The 18,804-nt window shown below is 32.8% G+C and overlaps 1 protein-coding gene across 4 annotated transcripts in view; it reads left to right on the top strand.

The window, feature by feature from the left end:
- Positions 1 to 18,804, top strand: part of SENP7 (SUMO specific peptidase 7) — a 163,121-nt gene that overhangs the window by 109,742 nt on the left and 34,575 nt on the right. For all 4 annotated transcript variants that reach the window (XM_044251267.1, XM_044251266.1, XM_044251265.1 and 1 more), the window contains 6 exons: positions 12 to 127; positions 3,983 to 4,167; positions 5,216 to 5,549; positions 7,924 to 8,078; positions 10,561 to 10,707; positions 15,031 to 15,064. In XM_044251267.1, coding sequence (XP_044107202.1) covers positions 12 to 127; positions 3,983 to 4,167; positions 5,216 to 5,549; positions 7,924 to 8,078; positions 10,561 to 10,707; positions 15,031 to 15,064 — 971 coding nt within the window. The remainder of the gene's footprint in view (positions 1 to 11; positions 128 to 3,982; positions 4,168 to 5,215; positions 5,550 to 7,923; positions 8,079 to 10,560; positions 10,708 to 15,030; positions 15,065 to 18,804) is intronic.

The raw sequence follows: 18,804 nt of genomic DNA, 5'->3' as shown, positions 1-18,804 counted from the left end.
TTCTTTTGCAGGGGTTCCCAATCAAGTAAGACAGTAGATAATAATTATGCAAAGCAGGCTTCACACACTAAAGAAAAGCAAAGAGACGATGGCATTTCTCTTGTAATGTCTGATGCTCAACCTAAAGGTTTGTGAACCTTGAAAATTTGTTCTCATTTGAATTTTTATCTTTTGCATTTCTAATAATTTTTAAGTTATGGTTAACTTTATTTAATCTTACATTTAAAGGATTTGTGAAAGTAGAGGGAGGTACATTTAGCAACACAAAGAAAATTGCTAAATTTGTTATTTGTACACTATGGTATACATTTCTAGATTTATTTACTGAATCTATAAGTTAAATTTTAATATTATTTCTTTTTGTTGTTATTGTTGGGGCTGGATATACAGCTATACACTTAGAACGTTAGTTTAGCTATTTGTAAGTGTTGTTTTCATGGATATGTCTGGTAATTCATATCGCTGCTAACTCGATTATTATTCTTAGCTTCCCACTGTCTATCCTCCTATGACATACATTCTTTATTCATTAGAATTTCTCTCAACTCTAGGAGGATGCCAGTACAAGCCACTATTAGCAAATTTAAAGGTAAATACATCCCAGACTTCTGAAAATTCTTTTTAGGCCTCCTTGCATGTAGGGTTAATGAATTGACCTCTTTTCTCCTTTTTGTCTTTCTTTTAAGATTTTAAAATAATTTTACAAAAATTCGCACCAAAACAGTTTACTACATTAGTCAGATGTGCAACTAACATCTTTAGGGGTCTCTTGGATTACTGATTACTTGAAACTAGTTGAGATATTTTGTTTTCTGAATGATTTTATAAATTATTCACTAGAAAAGATTTTTTTAATGACACTATGCAAAAATTCTTTGTACTTTATTTGAAACACAGTTATTTATAATTTTTAGTAGCCTTTTTTTAAAAAAAAGATTTTATTTATTTATTTGACAGAGATCACAGGTAGGCAGAGAGGCAGGCAGGGGGTGGGGGAAGCAGACTCCCCGCTGAGCAGAGAGCCTGACACAGGGCTCGATCCAGGACCCTGGGATCATGACCTGAGCCGAAGGCAGAGGCTTTAACCCACTGAGCCACCCAGGTGCCCCTAGTAGCTTTTTTTCATAGAAGAGGAAATCTTAAAAAGAAACTAGACTAATAACCAGCTTCAATTCTTACAAGGGCAATGTAGAGAAAACATTGTAACTGTAGATGTAATCTTTCAATTGGTCACTAAGCACTAGCTACACATATTGAAAGACATTTATTTTCTTATGAATTGTACTTTTCCCCAAAATATTCTCATTAATAACCAAATAAAAAGTATTTGGACAAGTGGTCTCCATTCACATACTTTCTAGACACCATTGGTAAACCCTCACATTTTACTGTTTTCTTGGATAGAATAGGAATAGTTGAATAAAAAGCTTCTGATTTCTACCTTTCAGTATTACTTCAAAGTCACAGTGGAATTTTAGACATAGCAGGGGAAAAAATGCATGATTAAAAAAAAACAAAAACACTTTATAGTTCTTTAGTACCCCTGAGGTTCTCTTCAGAGAGAAAGTTTTTTTAAGAAAAGTAGCTATTGAAACTTGATTGAAACTCACTCACCATAAGATGGAAACTTGTTTCCATCTTATGGGTATTTGTGTCCAATACCAGTTTTTGTTTTGTTTGTTTTTTAGAGAGGGAAAGGGGGAGGAGAAAAGGGAGAAGGAGAGTCTTTTTTAATATTTATTTTTTATCAAAAAGTTTTTTTTGAGAGAGAGAACAAATAGGGGGAGAAAGAGAGAAAGAGAATCTTAAGTGGGCTGCATGCCTAGTGCCTGATGTGGGTCTCAGTCTCATGACCCTGAGCCAGAATCAAGATTTGGACACTTAGCTGACTGAGCCACTTATGTACCATCAGTTAAAAAAACCCATACTAGTTTTTTAACATAAGCCCATAAATTAATGGGAATTCTGAATTCAACTCCAAGTGTACCATTCTTTTGTAGTATACTGTTTGCCTTATAGAATTTGCTTTTATGAAAATAATATATTGGTACTATACAAACATACACACACACTGTATTTTAAAGATTTTATTTTTAAGTAATTTCTATACCTAACTTAGGGCTCAAACTCACAATCCCAAGATCAAGAGTCATATGCTGTACTGATTGAGCCACCCAGGCACCCTGTATTGGAAATATTTAATATTCTTTAGTTTACAAGAATTTGTCATTTCTTTAATTTTACATATAGTAAAATGTGTGAGTTAAATTGTATATATTATGTAGGTAGAATCCTATTTTTATAATGCCAAGCCTTATCTAACTTATTCTTATTTTCCATGAGATAGTTTTGGCTGATGTTTGAAAAGCAAATAAACTGTTTGAGCGAAAACTCCTGTATAATAGGGTTTTTCTCAAGCCCCTTTCATTTCCTCAGTCTTTTTGCTGTAGTATTTATGTTTAGAAAATGTAGTTTGATATAGAAGTTATATGTAGAAAATGTAGAAATTGTATTTGACTCCCTTTCCAATTTACAAAGTTTACCCCCCCGCCCCCGCCCCACAAAAAAAAAGCAATTGTGCTTTTCAAAATACTATGTTTAGGAGGATATTTTATTTTTCTGGGGGAGAGAGCAAAGAGTATTTTCTTTGGAAATTGGAAGACTGTTGACCATCTTGGCATTTTGCTCTCAATCCTGACCAATGCCTGCCTTTTAAAGAATGATAAGAGATACTGTGAATGCCAGTTATTAGGTGTCTATGCAGCAAGAATAAGGGCAAGAACAGTTTGAAGAGAAGGTGGGTAGTACTGAAGAATTTTGAGTGAACAGAGAGGTCAGGCCAGTAAGTGTCACATGAATTATAAGTTATAAATTCTAAGAAGCTGCCTTGGAACTCTGTTTACATATACTTTGAGTATGTAGATTCAGAAAGCAATAGAATTCAGGATGAACTTTAGTTAGTAAGGTAGAACCTTTTGGAAGGTGTTTTTGTATAGTACATATATTTGATAACTAAAATACTAAGCATTTTTAGTAATAATTGACATAGGTTTTAAATAATGGTTTGTTGATTTACAGAAGGGAACATTTCTTTATCTGTAGGGGAGTATATTTATTGGATACTTAAAATGAGATCTTGATTTTTAAATAGAAGAAACTGAATTAAATTGATAGCTTTGTGAATGATCACATATTATATTCTGCTGTTGAGGTTAAATGTTTTGCCTTCATTCATTCATTCATTCATTCATTCATTCATATTTTTAAAGATTTTATTTATTTGTCAGAGAGAGAGAGAGAGAAAGAACAAGCAGGGGGAGCAGCAGGCTGAGGGAGAAGCAGGCTTGCTACTGAGCAAGGAGCCCAATGTTACTCAATCTGAAGTCATGACCTGAGCTGAAGGCAGATGCTTAACCTACCGAGCCACCCAGGTGTCTCTTGGCTCCTTTTACTTATTTTTTTTATTTTTATTTTTTTTCCCCTTGGCTCCTTTTAAAAGAGCAGTGATTAATACTCATAAGTACTGTCTCTTTTCACTTAAAAAAATACATACATGTATATAACATTTAAATTTTAAAAAGACAACTAATTACTAAAATCACAATGAATTATCAAGATGTTTTAAAATGTGAATTTTCTAAATTTTATTGTCAGTTCCCCCTCTTTTTGTATTACAATCAAATGTAATTGTAGGAAAAGGAAAAATATAGTTTGTTTTGCTTTGGTTACTAAAGAATACTCCTTTTATATATATTTTCCTCACTTTGTATTTATTGTACAATGAACATTTACTTTGTGTAGGCAACTTAAAATAGGGTATTTCTTTACATTCATCCATATCAGTATGAAAGTGTAATGGTGAATTTTTTTTAGATTAGTTTTGGAAGTTGTACAGCAATTTTGATGATGTTTATCTGAGCTCTTTTAAAAGGGATTCTTTCCGTACTTTTTGGCCATATTTTTGTTTCTTTTATTTTTTAAGAGCTCAGTAGTGGAAGTAGAGGTTGTGATCATCTTGAAGATGGGAGCAGAAATAAGGATGATACATTTTCTGATTCAAAAGTGGAACCTGCCCTGACTTCCAGGAAGAGAAAAAAAAGGCTTAGAAGTAATTTGCCTGGTTCTCATAATTCTACTTCTGCTTTGTATGAGTCAGCAGAACAGATAGTAAGTAGAGGTATTTAGATATCATATGAAATAATTTATTCTATGACAAAAATGAATTGACTGTGACCAAATGATGTTCTTATAACAATCTGTTTTTATCTTTAGATTTCTTTCTATTCTTTGCCTATTTTTTTGATTCTCTGATTTTTGAAAAATAACGTAAATGTTTTTTAGTACTATAGCTATTGAAACAAATTTCAGATGTTATGAACAAGTAAAGTTAAAAGTACTCTTCTCTGATAGCACTTCTTACTTTGGTAGATATCTGGTGGACTTGCTCTCTTTTATTTTCCCTTATTTTAACCAGATTTTATTAATGCTCCATTCATACTGTCCAGGCAATTGCTTTTTCACACACTGAGTAAAATTATTACCAGATTTCTTTTATTAGTAGTAATTTACTTACCAACTTCTTTAAGACTCTACTTAGGATTTAGGGAATTTGTTGAAAGTGAAGAATTACCATACTTATTAATGCACACTATTTTCAAAACTTAGTGAACAGCTAATAAAAGTAAAAGAAGAGAATTTTTTTACTCCCTTTAATTCACAAGGCCTTTTAAGGACTTTTCAGGAACTTTGAGTTACAGGTTTAGATTTAAATGGTGATAGAGATGTGAAGGCAGTGATTTATTTGATAGTTTTTTCAAATTGTTAGCCTCTTAAGTTTTTACTTTTTTGCTTTTGTTGATAAAGTCACATGATGTCATTTAGCTTTATTACTTTTACAAAATAAAACTGTAAAAAACATTTTTCTTATTCTAAAGTTGACTAGGTTGTGGGAGACCATCTGAACCACTTGTAAATATGGGAATTCCACATCACAGCATTTAAAAAAATGTTTGGATGTCTGATCAGACAGACCAAATTCTGTCTTTTTACTTGGGAGACCCTGGCAATAGTAATATAATATAATTATGTAGTTTCCTATTCCTTTGTTATAGAAATGATATTTTTACTTTTATATTCTCCTTTAAGAATTTAAACTTTAAAAAATTCTTTAGCCAAATCTGACTAATGCTAATTTTCTGTATGCATTTATGTTCAGAAAATACAAGAAAATGACTCAGCAGCATCTGCTGAATTTGAGAAGCCAAGTGAAAACTATCATCAAGACTCAAAAGTGCTTGAAGAAATTACACCTGAACCTGTAGAAACGGATATTGCTAAACTATCCTTACTTAATAGTCAGGAGTTGGCTTTGAGTGCTGCTCCCAAAAGTACCTCTGACTGTTCAACCACTGAAACTTTTGAGAGCTCTATTTCCACTGATACTTTGGGGAATTCTACCCTGCTTGAGAAGGATGAGTTGAATGCAATAGAAAAGTCCGTTTTAAGTGAACACAGTGAGGGGAACCAATCTCTGATATCAGTTGAACCAAGTAAGTAACAGTAGGATAATAATGTTTTTAAATTTTCTCTGCTTTACTTAGTTGTTTTATTTTACTTCTCAAATTTTGCTGAGGAGTTAGCTGTTTATGACGTCCTTGTGGAATATATTAACTTGAGGAAAAGAAAACTTGGGGTTTTGGGACTTTGTTTATAAATTTTGTAATAATGATTTAGGTAAACAATACAGTTTACTTGGAAGTAGGGTTTTTGTTTTTTGGTTTTTTTTTTTTTTTTTTAGAATTGTGAACTATAATTTATCTCAGTAATTTTTTTTAAAGATCTGCTTATTGATTTTAGAGAGAGAGCATGCTCACACATGCGTACACACATGTTGGGGGAGGGGCAGAGGGAGAGACTCTTCAAGCAGACTCCCCTCTGGGCATGTGCTGAGATGCTCAATACCATGACCCAGGAGATCATGAACTGAGCCCAAACCAATACTTGGGCGCTGAATCAACTGAGCCACCCAGGAGTCCCTCATCTCAGTAGTTTTTAAAAAGGATTCCAGAAGAGCCATTATTATTGACATTTTGGTTGATGAAGTTGAAGTGCAGAGTTTAGGTGCTATATAATAATTATCATTAATTTTGATTTAATTAAAGTTCAAGTATTTGATACACTCACATGGTACAAAAAAAGGTTTTGCAAATCAAAAGCTTCTGCACAGCAAAGGAAACAGTCAAAAAAACAAAGAGGCAACCCACGGAATGGGAGAAGATATTTGCAAATGACAGTACAGACAAAAGGTTGATATCCAGGATCTATAATGAACTCCTCAAACTCAACCCACACGAAACAGACAAACACATCAAAAAATGGGCAGAAGATATGAACAGACACTTCTCCAATCAAGACATACAAATGGCTATCAGACACATGAAAAAATGTTTATCATCATTAGCCCTCAGGGAGATTCAAATTAAAACCACATTGAGATATCACCTTACACCAGTTAGAATGGCCAAAATTAACAAAACAGGAAACAACATGTGTTGGAGAGGATGTGGAGAAAGGGGAACCCTCTTACACTGTTGGTGGGAATGCAAGTTGGTGCAGCCTCTTTGGAGAACAGTGTGGAGATTCCTCAAGAAATTAAAAATAGAGCTTCCCTATGACCCTGCAATTGCACTCCTGGGTATTTACCCCAAAGATACAGATGTCGTGAAAAGAAGGGCCATCTGTACCCCAATGTTTATAGCAGCAATGGCCACAGTCGCCAAACTATGGAAAGAACCAAGATGCCCTTCAACGGATGAATGGATAAGGAAGATGTGGTCCATATACACTATGGAGTATTATGCCTCCATCAGAAAGGATGAATATCCAACTTTTGTAGCAACATGGACGGGACTGGAAGAGATTATGCTGAGTGAAATAAGTCAAGCAGAGAGAGTCAATTATCATATGGTTTCACTCATTTGTGGAGCATAACCAATAGCATGGAGGACAAGGGGCGTTAGAGAGGAGAAGGGAATTTGGGTAAATTGGAAGGGGAGGTGAACCATGAGAGACTATGGACTCTGAAAAACAGTCTGAGGGGTTTGAAGTGGCGGGGGGGTGGGAGGTTGGGGTATCAGGTGGTGGGTATTATAGAGGGCACAGCTTGCATGGAGCACTGGGTGTGGTGAAAAAATAATGAATACTGTTTTTCTGAAAATAAATAAATTGGGGAAAAAAAAAAAAAGGTTTTGATGGATACACAGTGAATAGTTTCCCAAATCTTTTCAGGCATCCACTGCTTCCTCCTGGAAGCAACTAATGTAACAAGCATTAAAGTACAATTTATTTTTAAAAATTTTAATCTTTTTTTTTTTTAAAGATTTTATTTATTTATTTGACAGAGAGAGATTACAAGTAGGCAGAGAGGCAGGTAGAGAGAGAAGGAGGAGGAAGCAGGCTCCCTGCTGAGCAGAGAGCCCGATGCGGGACTTGATCCCAGGACCCCGAGATCATGACCTGAGCCGAAGGCAGCGGCTTAACCCACTGAGCCACCCAGGCGCCCTAAAAATTTTAATCTTAAATTTAATTTTTTAAGTACAGTTCAGAGTGCTGGAACAACACATTTTTATTATTCTCGCCAGAACTTTTCCCTAAGTTCTTTCTCATGGCTTTATCCATTTTTAAATATCTTCATCCTCCAGAAAGTAAGGTTGGAAGTAACTGCTAAACAATAGCACTGATATGGAAATATTGTATATAACTAGTATAAATCAGATAATGAATGATAGTCCAGCTTCTAAGTTGGACAAAGTTAGATGATTAAATTTTAATGGGATTATTAAAGGTATATTGCATGAATTAGAAAGTTTTCTTTTTGATGTGTGTTTATTGTGACACATTTAAAAAACAATTGTTTCTTTTTAGTTGTTGTTTCCAGTGATGAAGAAGGACCTGTTGAACATAAAAGTTCAGAAATTCTCAAATTACAACCTAAGCAAGACCATGTCATCACTAATGAAAATAATACTTCTGAATCAGCATTGTCAGAACTTCCATTGATTACATGTGAATCTGTACAGGTAATTTATTTCTGCTTTCTCATAATTAGCAGTGAAATATGCACTACTGACTAACAACTGTTTCTTTCATCAAGCAGAATATTATAATAAAAATTATAGATATTCCTAGTTTAAATTTGAGATAATTTTCATATTCATTTGAAAATATGTAATTTTATTGAAGTGAAAGAATTTTTTTTCGTCATTTATATTTTTTCAGTCTAAATATTCTATGACTTGAATACTTTTTCTTTTTTTAAAAAATGATTCTGATTAGACATTTAACTACTTTATCAAAACATTTCCTAGAATTGAACAGTTTCCCATATTTATCTGTCCGGTCTTCCAGTAGTGTGGCTACCTGGACTTATTCCTTTTCCTTACATGCAATTAAGGTAGGATTATGTAGAGGAAAGAACATGGTTTCTGGAGATCACAGACCTGTGTTCAAATCTCACCTCTGTCATTTGGGCAAGTCACTTCTTTAAATCTCAGTTAACTTATATGTTAAATGAGGTTGATATATCTACCTCACAAAATTATTTTGAGTATTAAAGAAAATAACATATGAAAGCATTTAGAATGGTGTCACAAACCTAGCAGTTTGGTAAGTCCTTTGTCTTTTCCTTCTTAAAGAAGATAACAAATGGAAGTGCCTTGTTGGCTTAATGTCAGCCAGTTGTGTTTTGACATAGTACTTTAGGAAGTATAGCTCTAAGGTGAGGTTCAAATCATTTATTGTCAGTATTCTTATTATCATCCTTTTATTATCCTATTTTAAAGAAATGATTATCAGTGACCACCAGTGTAGGATTATGGTAAAACTTTTGTTGGTTTATTTTTTAATAATGTCAGAAGCTGTTATTCTCTAAGGTGTGATGAAGAATTGGGTCAGTTCTATAAAAAAAATATGGTGGTCTGATTATTGTTTCACTGGTGTTTTTATTGCCTTGGTGCTCTATATAGAGATCAGCTTAGCATCTGTCTTGGGAAATTTTGTTAAAATGTAACCATTTTTGCTTGATTGGGCCAGTAGCCTACTTGATGTCTTAGTTGTATTGGTAATAAAAATCATGTCATTATTGATAATGAGTTCAAGTGTCTCAATGAATTATAGTTTCCTGGGAAGCATGTAAATTCATAATGCAGCATGAATGATCATATCGTAAGAAAATAACACTTTTTGTAGAACTGATGGAATATGATTACAACTCAGGCAGAAAATAATGTGAAGACCTACTAAGACCTCTAGGGCAGCATACCTTAACATCTCTACACATTTCCTTGTTTCCAGTTTTAAATGAAGTTATGAGAAACATGGGTTGGCCATTTTTAGGAAGCTCTTAAAACACACACACAGTTATTAGTCTGACTGATTAGAGTCCCTGTAGTTGATTTGTTATCTGTTCTTTAAGGGATAAGAAGAATTTTAGAGTGAGCAATAAAAGATAATGATAAAGATTTTTTATTAGGCAGATAAATGGCATTGTGAGCTGGGTTAAGAATAATGGGTGCTACAAGTTTCACATGAGGATTAATCACATTTTGTAGAGGTAGAAGAAGAGTAAGTACACGTGCGTAGTTGCTGTAGTGGTCATTTATTTGGTTGTTAGTGATCTTAGGGTTAAAGGGGAATAGTGCACAAAGGCTAGCCAAATGTGGAGTTGAAAAAGTCATTTGAAAGCAGTTTAAAGTTCAGAAGAGATTGTAGGAAACAGCTGCTGCTAATACTTCCCAATAGTGTATTGTAATTTAAAAGCAGAGTTCTATAGTTGTTTGAGTGAAAGTGGTATAATTTTTGAGGTTTTGGGCAACTGGTTAGTTATTTTCAGACATAGAACATAGAGTAAAACATATAGATTTGATATAACAGATGGGTTTTCGGCACTTACATGCCTTCAAGTGCATTACCTAAGAGCATCATCATGGTGTATGAAACAATTTTACATGGTTGAAATAACCCTTGACCTGCAGGTAGAAACCTGTATTTGACTTAATGTTGCTTCACACCAACTTCATGACCTTTGCAAGTCACTTAACCAATCGAAACATCTATTAGTTTTACTTATGAAATGGAAAAAAAAAACCAGAACCCAAACTACTTCACAGGGTGGTTGTGATTAAAAGAGATAATATATTTAGAAACTCATTTCGTACTAAGGTACTATATAAATCTTAATATATTTCTGTTGAGCTAAAATTGAATAAAACCTATTAGGGAATATTAAGTTTGAAATTATGGCTTTGATGCAGAGGAAGATATATTTCTAGAGCTTAGGCCTATGTAATTAATTTAAGATTCAATTATTAGGAGTAGTTTTTTAAGGTAAATCATATGCTTTTTAAGAAAAAAATTATAGATAATGATTTCTTTACAAGAACAGTATAAAATCTTTCACAAATTCATTAATAGCAATTTAAAGAAGTATTTGACTTTGAAAATCATTGTCAGCATTTGTCTAATATTTAGGGTTATATGCATTTTATAATTTATTCCTGTTAGGCTTCATCTGAATTATGTCCATATAATCCTGTCATGGAAAACATCTCCTGTATTATACCTAGTAATGAGATGGACCTGCAACTGGATTTTATATTTACTTCTGTTTATATTGGTAAAATAAAAGGAGCTTCTAAAGGTTGTGTTACAGTAAGTATATTTAATTTGTTTTTGTTTTTTCAGTTTTGGATTATGGACAAGACATTTACAGATTGTCTTTTTTTAAAATACAAATGAAAATGGAATTGAGATTAATTTTATATGGGACACTTTGAATATGTCATTATACCTACTTTGAGACATGACCTTAACTGGAGGAAATCCGAAAATCATAAGGGAACATCCTAAAATTATATCTTTGACCCAGCTATTCTTTTTTTTTTTTTTTCTAATGAAGATCATGTATGAAAAAGATAATATGCAGTATTGATACTCATTGAGTTCTTAAACTTACTTGGTGGTAAAGTCAATTTTTATTCAGGGTATAGTTGAGAGCAAAAAGAAGAAATCCCATTTTGCTGCTTTAAATTGTAAACTGAGTTCTTCAAATTCCTAAATTTCTTTAAAGATCTCCAGGAGTAATTCCTAGACTGGATTTTACTCACGTCTCTGTATTTTCTTACTATTTCTGCTGTTAAAATTCTAACCATCCTTTTAGGCTTATCTGAAATATTTCCTCTTCCAGGAAACCTTTCCTGATTCCTCTCTTCTAGCCAGAACTAACTTCTCCCTTTACTGTATACTTAGAGCACTTTGTTTGTACATCTGTTGTAAGATTTATTCTGTGGGTTTATAATTGTTTATATTTTTGCCTGAACTTCTCCATTGGCCTTTAAGCTTCTTGTGGTGAAGAGCCATGCTTTTATTTGCTTTTACACCTTCCATAAATGGTTCAATCCTAAATAAGCATGTGAAATGCTAGTTGAATTGCATTGACCATGTCAGATTATAACTCAGGTATTCTCCCAAAAGTTTTATTAATATGTCAGTATGTTAGGGATAGGGCCGAGAAAAATAAAATGGTAAGACATACACTCTCCTTTCATGGAATTTGTAGTCTAATGGAAGAGACAGACACATAAATAGATATTTACATTATGATAAAATGTTAAATGGAAATATGTACAAGAAGGGTGCATATGGGAATATCTGTCTGGAGGAATCCCGGAAGACTTCACAGGGAAGGCACATGATTTAAGACATAAAGTAGATGTCTACTTGGTGACTATGCGGGAGGATGGCCTAATTCATGTATACAAACAGCAAAATCTGGGATCTACAAATAATGGCAGCTTGTAATATAGTTAAAATTGCTTTGATTGAAAACACAAGAGCAATTTTGTTTAATATTCTCTGATCAGTAGCTTTTAGATATTAATGATTTGGGCATGCCTGGGATGGTTTTACACTTTATTTTCTTTTAAGGAATTTCATTCACTTTTTATAATGTTTCTCCCTTCGCCTCCCGTTTTACTTTTTTATTTTAGATTCAGTTTAATCATTTTTTCTTCTTTTGTTTGTAATGGTGAAAAGCTAAACAATATAAATATATGATAATAATTGAGTAGTCAGTGGAGACAATCCAACATAAATATTCAGCAGTGGGTTTTTATTAGTTAATGTTATTAACTGTATATCATACTTAGGTGGACTTGTGGGCAAAAAATAAGACCAAACAAAAAATTATAATTGAGTAAAGAAACTATTTTATTGTAAGAAAAATTTAAAGAATATCTATAATCTTGCTTATCCAGAAATATTTGACATAAACTCTGCTGTCAGTATCATTCCATATTCTTCATATTAGATATGCATATTATGTTTAAAGCAGAAGTATATGACATATATGTTGTTTTGTAACTTACCATTATTAAGTTAGTTCATATATCTATTTTGGGGTACTTGGGTTGTCCTGTTGAAACATTTCGGTTGCCCCAATATTTACTATTAGAAGTAGTAGGGGAGTGCAGATATTCAATAAATGTCATAAAGTAGGTTTTCAAAATTTGTTTCATGTTTGTTGGAACAATTCTTATAATTGAAATAAAAACTTAAATGTCTAATTAAAGGAAAGTGATTTAGTAAATCAAAGCAAATATATACAGGTAAAATATGTGTATATGAAGAAAGACTGAGAGGAATTCTGTAAATATTAAAACAATATGTTACTAAGGAGAGAGCATAAGCAAATTTAACATATAAAAACAATGATTAACATGAAAAGGGGAGAGAAAAAGGTAAAAGTCTTAAAACTTTCAAGGATCCAAAAGACTTCTAATATATTCCTTTTTCAGACACAGTTCATAATGTTTTGTAACAGAGAAATGAAAGAACTTTTTTGTGGGGGAGTAAGTAAGAGAATTAAACTCAGTCATTTTCCAGATATTTAATGAGTCTCTACTAATGTGTCGTTGTAGATTGACTGGAGATACTGTTTTTACTCTCATGATAGTTTCATTTTAGCTAAACTAAAAAATACCTATATTGGGAAGCTATTTACATAAATTAGAGCTCATTTTTTTATAGTTGGACCTTTACTATTTTTTTTTTTTAGTGTAGAGAATGCTGCAATATATGTAAACACTTCATTTTTTGGTTTCTCAGCTTTGTTGATAGTAGGGCAGTTGATTATTAAGTAAACATTGTGTTCAGAGAACTGTACTGGCCATTTTTAAGAAGTTATAAAATAGGTATGGTATGATTTCAGAGAACTGGGTTTATCTTACTCTCACAAAATTATCTGTCTTATCTTCCTAACTGGGGATTAAGTTTTTGCTGGGAATAGGGCTTTGCCTTTGGGAGAGGTTACATGTTGGCTTAGTCATCACACAAAGATAAAAATAATTATCAGATCCTAGCTGAAAGATTTGATATAGGACAAGAATACTTAGTGTGGAAGAATGAGAAAATAATGACAAAGTAGAGGCCAAGATATATAGATACACTATTCTAGTTCATAATTTTGTAGTACTGTCTATAAAATCTCAAAAGCAAAATTCCTTATACTCATTTTCTGTAACTAATTATTTACATTTGATGAGATATATTTTATAAGATTAAAGACTTAGTAAATATGTTCATAATTTGGCAAGGGAAAATATACACCAAATATATATAGCAGTTGTGTGAAAGTGACAGAATAATAAGGTGCATTTGACTAAATTAGATAATATACTTAATCAGATGTTAGTGTCTAATGATAATAGTTCCTTTTGAAAGATTTCAGCTTTAGATAAGAGCTTATTGAATTTAGGCTCAGTAATTAACCTAAATTTACCTACTTACTTTGTGTATAAGTGGTAGAGACAGGATTTGAATCCCAAACTCAACTTTTAATTCATATGGACTTCTGGCTGAATTTTGCTTTAGTGGCTGACTTAGACTCTGAAATATGAATTTTATATGTATTAAACTGCAATATGAAATAATTTTTAAATTGGAAAAAGAAATGAGTCACAATAATCCTATGGTTTCACTGGACATTGTTTGCTACTTATTTGGAATTCTGTTGGTAGTTAATTTATGTAGCCATGTACCAAGACCATTTTAAATTTTGTTTTGTGCTCACAGACTATACCCCTGATGTGGTAAACAATTTCATAAATGTATTGATCAGAAGAGAAACCCAACTGAAGAATAAATAAGTAGCCATGAATTCATTTTGACATTACTGGAAAAATGAATTTAAAAGCCTATTTTAGATGGAACATTTAAGATTTTAGGTGCTCTATGACCTTGAAAATTTGTTATAAAAGCAGTTTAAGGTCAGATATATACAAAAATTCCTAGAGAAAATTAGTGTCCTGGCACAGAAGGACCAGAAAGAACAAAAACTGTGCTGCACTTTCAGTCAGAAGTGAATTTGTAACATGGAAAGATGAATGCTGGGAATGTCAACAAAGCCAAGAATCAAACCCTGTTTTGTGGTTTATTTACCAAAGTCACTGACACCTTGGGGTTCTCTTGGCAGTTTCTTGGGACTTTGTCTTTTACCTTCCATAATATTCAGGAAACATTTATAAAAGATATATTAAGTAAAGTCTTACTGGTTTTTAATAAATGAACATATTGAGAGTTAAATTATATGCTCAGGGTTCTTCAATAAAATTAGGTCTTTACCAAGAAAACCCCAGCTAAGTCTTTACAGTGAGACATTTTCTTGGCTTATTTTTAAAAAGGCTTAAACACTTTTTTAAAATATTTTATTTTAAAATAAAATTTAAATTTATTTGTACATCTAAAAAAAATTATTTGTACACCTAATGTGGGGCTTGAACTCACAACCCCAAGATTAAGAGTTGCATGCTCTATGGACTGAGCAAGCCAGGCGCCCCTTGAGCACTTTTAGTATAGACTTTGAATACATGCTTGTGGTTTGAAAAAGAAGAAAACAAAAAACAAAAAAAACTGAAAATTTTGAATAGTAACATATTGAGCGGTAACTCATTTTTTGCTTTTTTATGTTTCCTTTAGTTCACGACAAAGTATGTTAAGATCCCATTTCAAGGTAAGCTGTCATTGTCTTTATGATTTCTTTTCACTGTAATTTTGAACATAAAATAGCAAAAATTCTGAAATCTTTCTGTAGCCAGCTTTCCATAATTTTTTCAGTATAGAAATTAAGTAAAACTAAGGTTAATAATGTATTTCAAGTTTGATTCCTTTTATTATAATTTTTTCTCACCATAGCACATACCCTCCCCAATTAATATATTTCTAGTAAACAATATTTTTTTATCAGCTTTAAAAGAAGTTAAAACATTTTATTAGACTATTTGAATATATTTTATAACTATTGTTTTAATGACCAGTAATATTAAGGGACTCAAAGTAACAGAAATAAAGTTTTGATAGCAAGAAGATTTTGGTGTGATGAAATGTATGAAAATAGGAACTGTAAGGAAAATTTATAATGTTGCACACAATCATGTAAAATGGTTTTGCATAGGGGTTAGGAGAAATTTTTTTATACCATTTCTTATCTGAGTAAGGCACAATAGATTGGAAACTATACTTGCAATATACAGAGACTCAGAACATTTTCTGTTTTCTCCCCACTAAAATCCTTTCAGAATAATAATGACACCAAGAAAACAAATAAGAAGCAAAAGAGAATAGTCTCTGTAGAGATTGAATTATGAAAAAAATGAGGAAGAACAATAGACACAAATAGCACTTTACAGATTGACTATGGAAGAGAGGAAGCTTCTGTTCCAAGACTGAAGATGTGATTGAAGTAACTTTAATTGGACTCCCCGCATAGCCACATACAGAATCCACAGCTATATATTACAATAATCTAATAATTAGAAGTTAGTATTAGTAAGAATATATAAGGCAAGGCACAGAATAAACAAATTGATATTCCTAATTAGGATTTTTTAATAAGTTATTGTGGAATAATATAACATTTAGAAGAAACAAAGACCTGATTTAAAAGAAAATAATAATTCCTAGAAGAAAGTATAGTAATCTATAGTTAAATATCTATGTAACAACGCTCCTCCCATATCCTTTTTTTTTTAAATTGAGGTATAATTAACATGTAACATGATACTGGTTTCAGGTGTACAACATAATGTTTTGTTATTTGTGTATATTGTACAATGATCCCTACTATCTGTCTAGTTAACATCCTCCCCATACATAGTTGCAAAAGGTTTTTTTTCCCTATTGTGATCGATGACTTTTAAGATCTCACTTAGTGACTTTCACATTTGTGATACAGTAACAGTAGTCACCATGCTGTATATTACATCCCCATGACTTATTTATAACTGTTAAGTTTGTACCTTTTGTCCCCTTTACCCATTTTGCCCACCCACACCCTGCCTTTGGCAGCCAGTAATCTGATCTCTGTATCCATGAACTTGTGGTGTTTTTTTTTTTTTTTTTAAATTTTACATGTAAGTGATGTTATGTGGCTTTTGTCTTTCTCTGACTTATTTCAGAGCATGAATGGGAGGAAAGGGCAGGGGGAGAGGGAGTCTCCCAGAGAACAGATTCCCTGCTGAGTGCAGAACCCCACATGGGACTCCATCTCAGGACTCCTGAAATCATGACCTGAGCCGAAGTCAGACACTTAACAGACTGAACCACCAAGGCGCCCCATAAAAATATTTTAAAAAAACGAGGCATGCATATGAAAGGTTTTAATAGACAAGGAATGTAGAAGTCTAAATGCTTATTCTTTTTCTACAGTAGCTCAGGGAAATACTAATTATATATTTATATTATCTATTATGTTTGGCTGTGACTTAAAGAAAATAACTTAATTTTTCTTCATGAAGAAGAAATCCAGAGATAGGCTGAACAGGGCTGATACAGTGTTTCTTTGGTCTTCAGAGGCCCAGTCGCTTTTGTTTTTTTACTGTGTCATTCCTGACATACGACTTTCATCCTTGTTTGTTTCATGGACAACAGGCTGCTCATATTTCAGTCATCATGTTTGTGTTCTAGGTAGAAAGCAGGAGGAAGGGGAAAATGGTAAAAAAGCACACATACCACCTATCTCTTGCCTTTTTAAGGAGTCTTCTTGGTTGTGCATGCCACCTTACATTTTCTTAGGTAGAATATAGTCATATGATGACACATCTACTTGCAAAGAAAGCTAGGAAATGGAGTCTCTAAAAGCTGAATTTCTTGCTTCCTAGATAAAATTAGGGTTCTCTTACTAAGATCCCTAATAGTGGGTAGGAAAAATGATAGGCAACTCCTACTTTCAGTTTTTTCCATAGTCCTGTAACAAAATAAACCAAATGTTGGGGAAAATTTGGTAGTGAGGTCTATTTTCCTTAATGGTGGTGTTAAATCTCCTTTTTTTAAAAAGGGAAACTTTCTCAAGCAGTCTTTGTAAAGAAAATTATGCTTTTATACTAAAAGGTTGGTACATTTGGATTAGTAGTAGTTGTCTAGATTTCACAGAAATAGTATCAGTTATTTGGGATTATAAGCTGTGTGAGGAAGAAGTGCTAAGTTTTCTGAAGGTTCCTACTCTTGTAATTTAGTCTGTCTTTGCTGCCAGTTTCACTGACAGTTTTTGGAATGGGGGAGTTACAGTGCCCATGAATTAGAAGAACTAATGTTATTAAAATGTCCATACTACCCAGGGTGATCTGCAGGATCATTATAATACCTATCAAAATTTTAATTACATTTTTCATAGAGAAAAAATTCTAAAATCTCTCTGGAACAACAAAAGATCTCAAATAGCCAAAACAGTCCTGAGAACATGGCTGGGGTCATCACACTTCCTGGTTTTAGACTATATTACAAAGCTATAGTAATCAAAACAATTTTGTACTGGCATAAAAATAGATAGACACATAGAACAGTGGAACAGAATTGAGAACCCAGAAATAAACGCATGCTATGTCTCAATAACTGGTGTTGGGAAAGCTGGATAGCCACAAGCAAAAGAATGAAACTGGAATCCCATCTTTACTATATGCAAAAATCAACTCAAACTAGATTAAAGCCTTATGTGTAAGATGGAAAACTATAAAACTCTTAGAAAAAAAAATAAACAACATTAAGGGTTAAGTTTTTTCGCATCGGTCTTGGCAATTTTTTTTTTTATTTGACTTTAAAAGCAGAGGCAACAAAAGCTAAAATAAACAGGTGGAACACCACCAAACTAAAAAGCTTCTGCATAGCAAAGGAAACCATTAGCAAAATGAAAAAGCATCCTAGGGAATGGGAGAAAATATTTGCAAACCACATATCTAAGAAAGGATTTTGCAAATCCAAAATATATAAAGAACTCTGAGAATTCAAAAGCAAAAGTCTGATTAAAAATCAGGCAGAGGAAGCCATCAAAAAAAATGAAATCTTGCCATTTGCAATCACAAGGATGGAACTAGAGGATATTATGCTAAGCGAAATAAGTCAATCAGAGAAAGACGATTATCATATGATCTTACTGGTATGAGGGATTTGAGAAACTAGACAAAAGATCATAGGGGAAGGGAGGGAAAAATGTAACAAGACTAACCAGAGAGGGAGACAAACCATAAGAGACTCTTAATCTCAGGAAACAAACTGAGGGTTGCTGGGGGTGGCGTAGGAGGGATGGGGTGCCTGGATGAGGGACATTGGCGAGGGTATGTGTTGTGGTGAGTGCTGTGTGTTGCGTAAGACTGATGAGTCACAGACCTGTACCCCTGAAACAAATAATACATTATATATTAATTAAAAAAATAAAAGGCAAAAAAACCCCAAAACAACAACAACAACAAAAAAACAAAA

This window comes from Neovison vison, chromosome 6 (genome assembly GCF_020171115.1).
Source record: "Neovison vison isolate M4711 chromosome 6, ASM_NN_V1, whole genome shotgun sequence".
In the NCBI taxonomy this organism is placed as follows: domain Eukaryota; kingdom Metazoa; phylum Chordata; class Mammalia; order Carnivora; family Mustelidae; genus Neogale; species Neogale vison.
The sequence above is the reverse complement of the archived record's forward strand: the minus strand, read 5'-3'. Positions and strand labels throughout refer to the sequence as shown.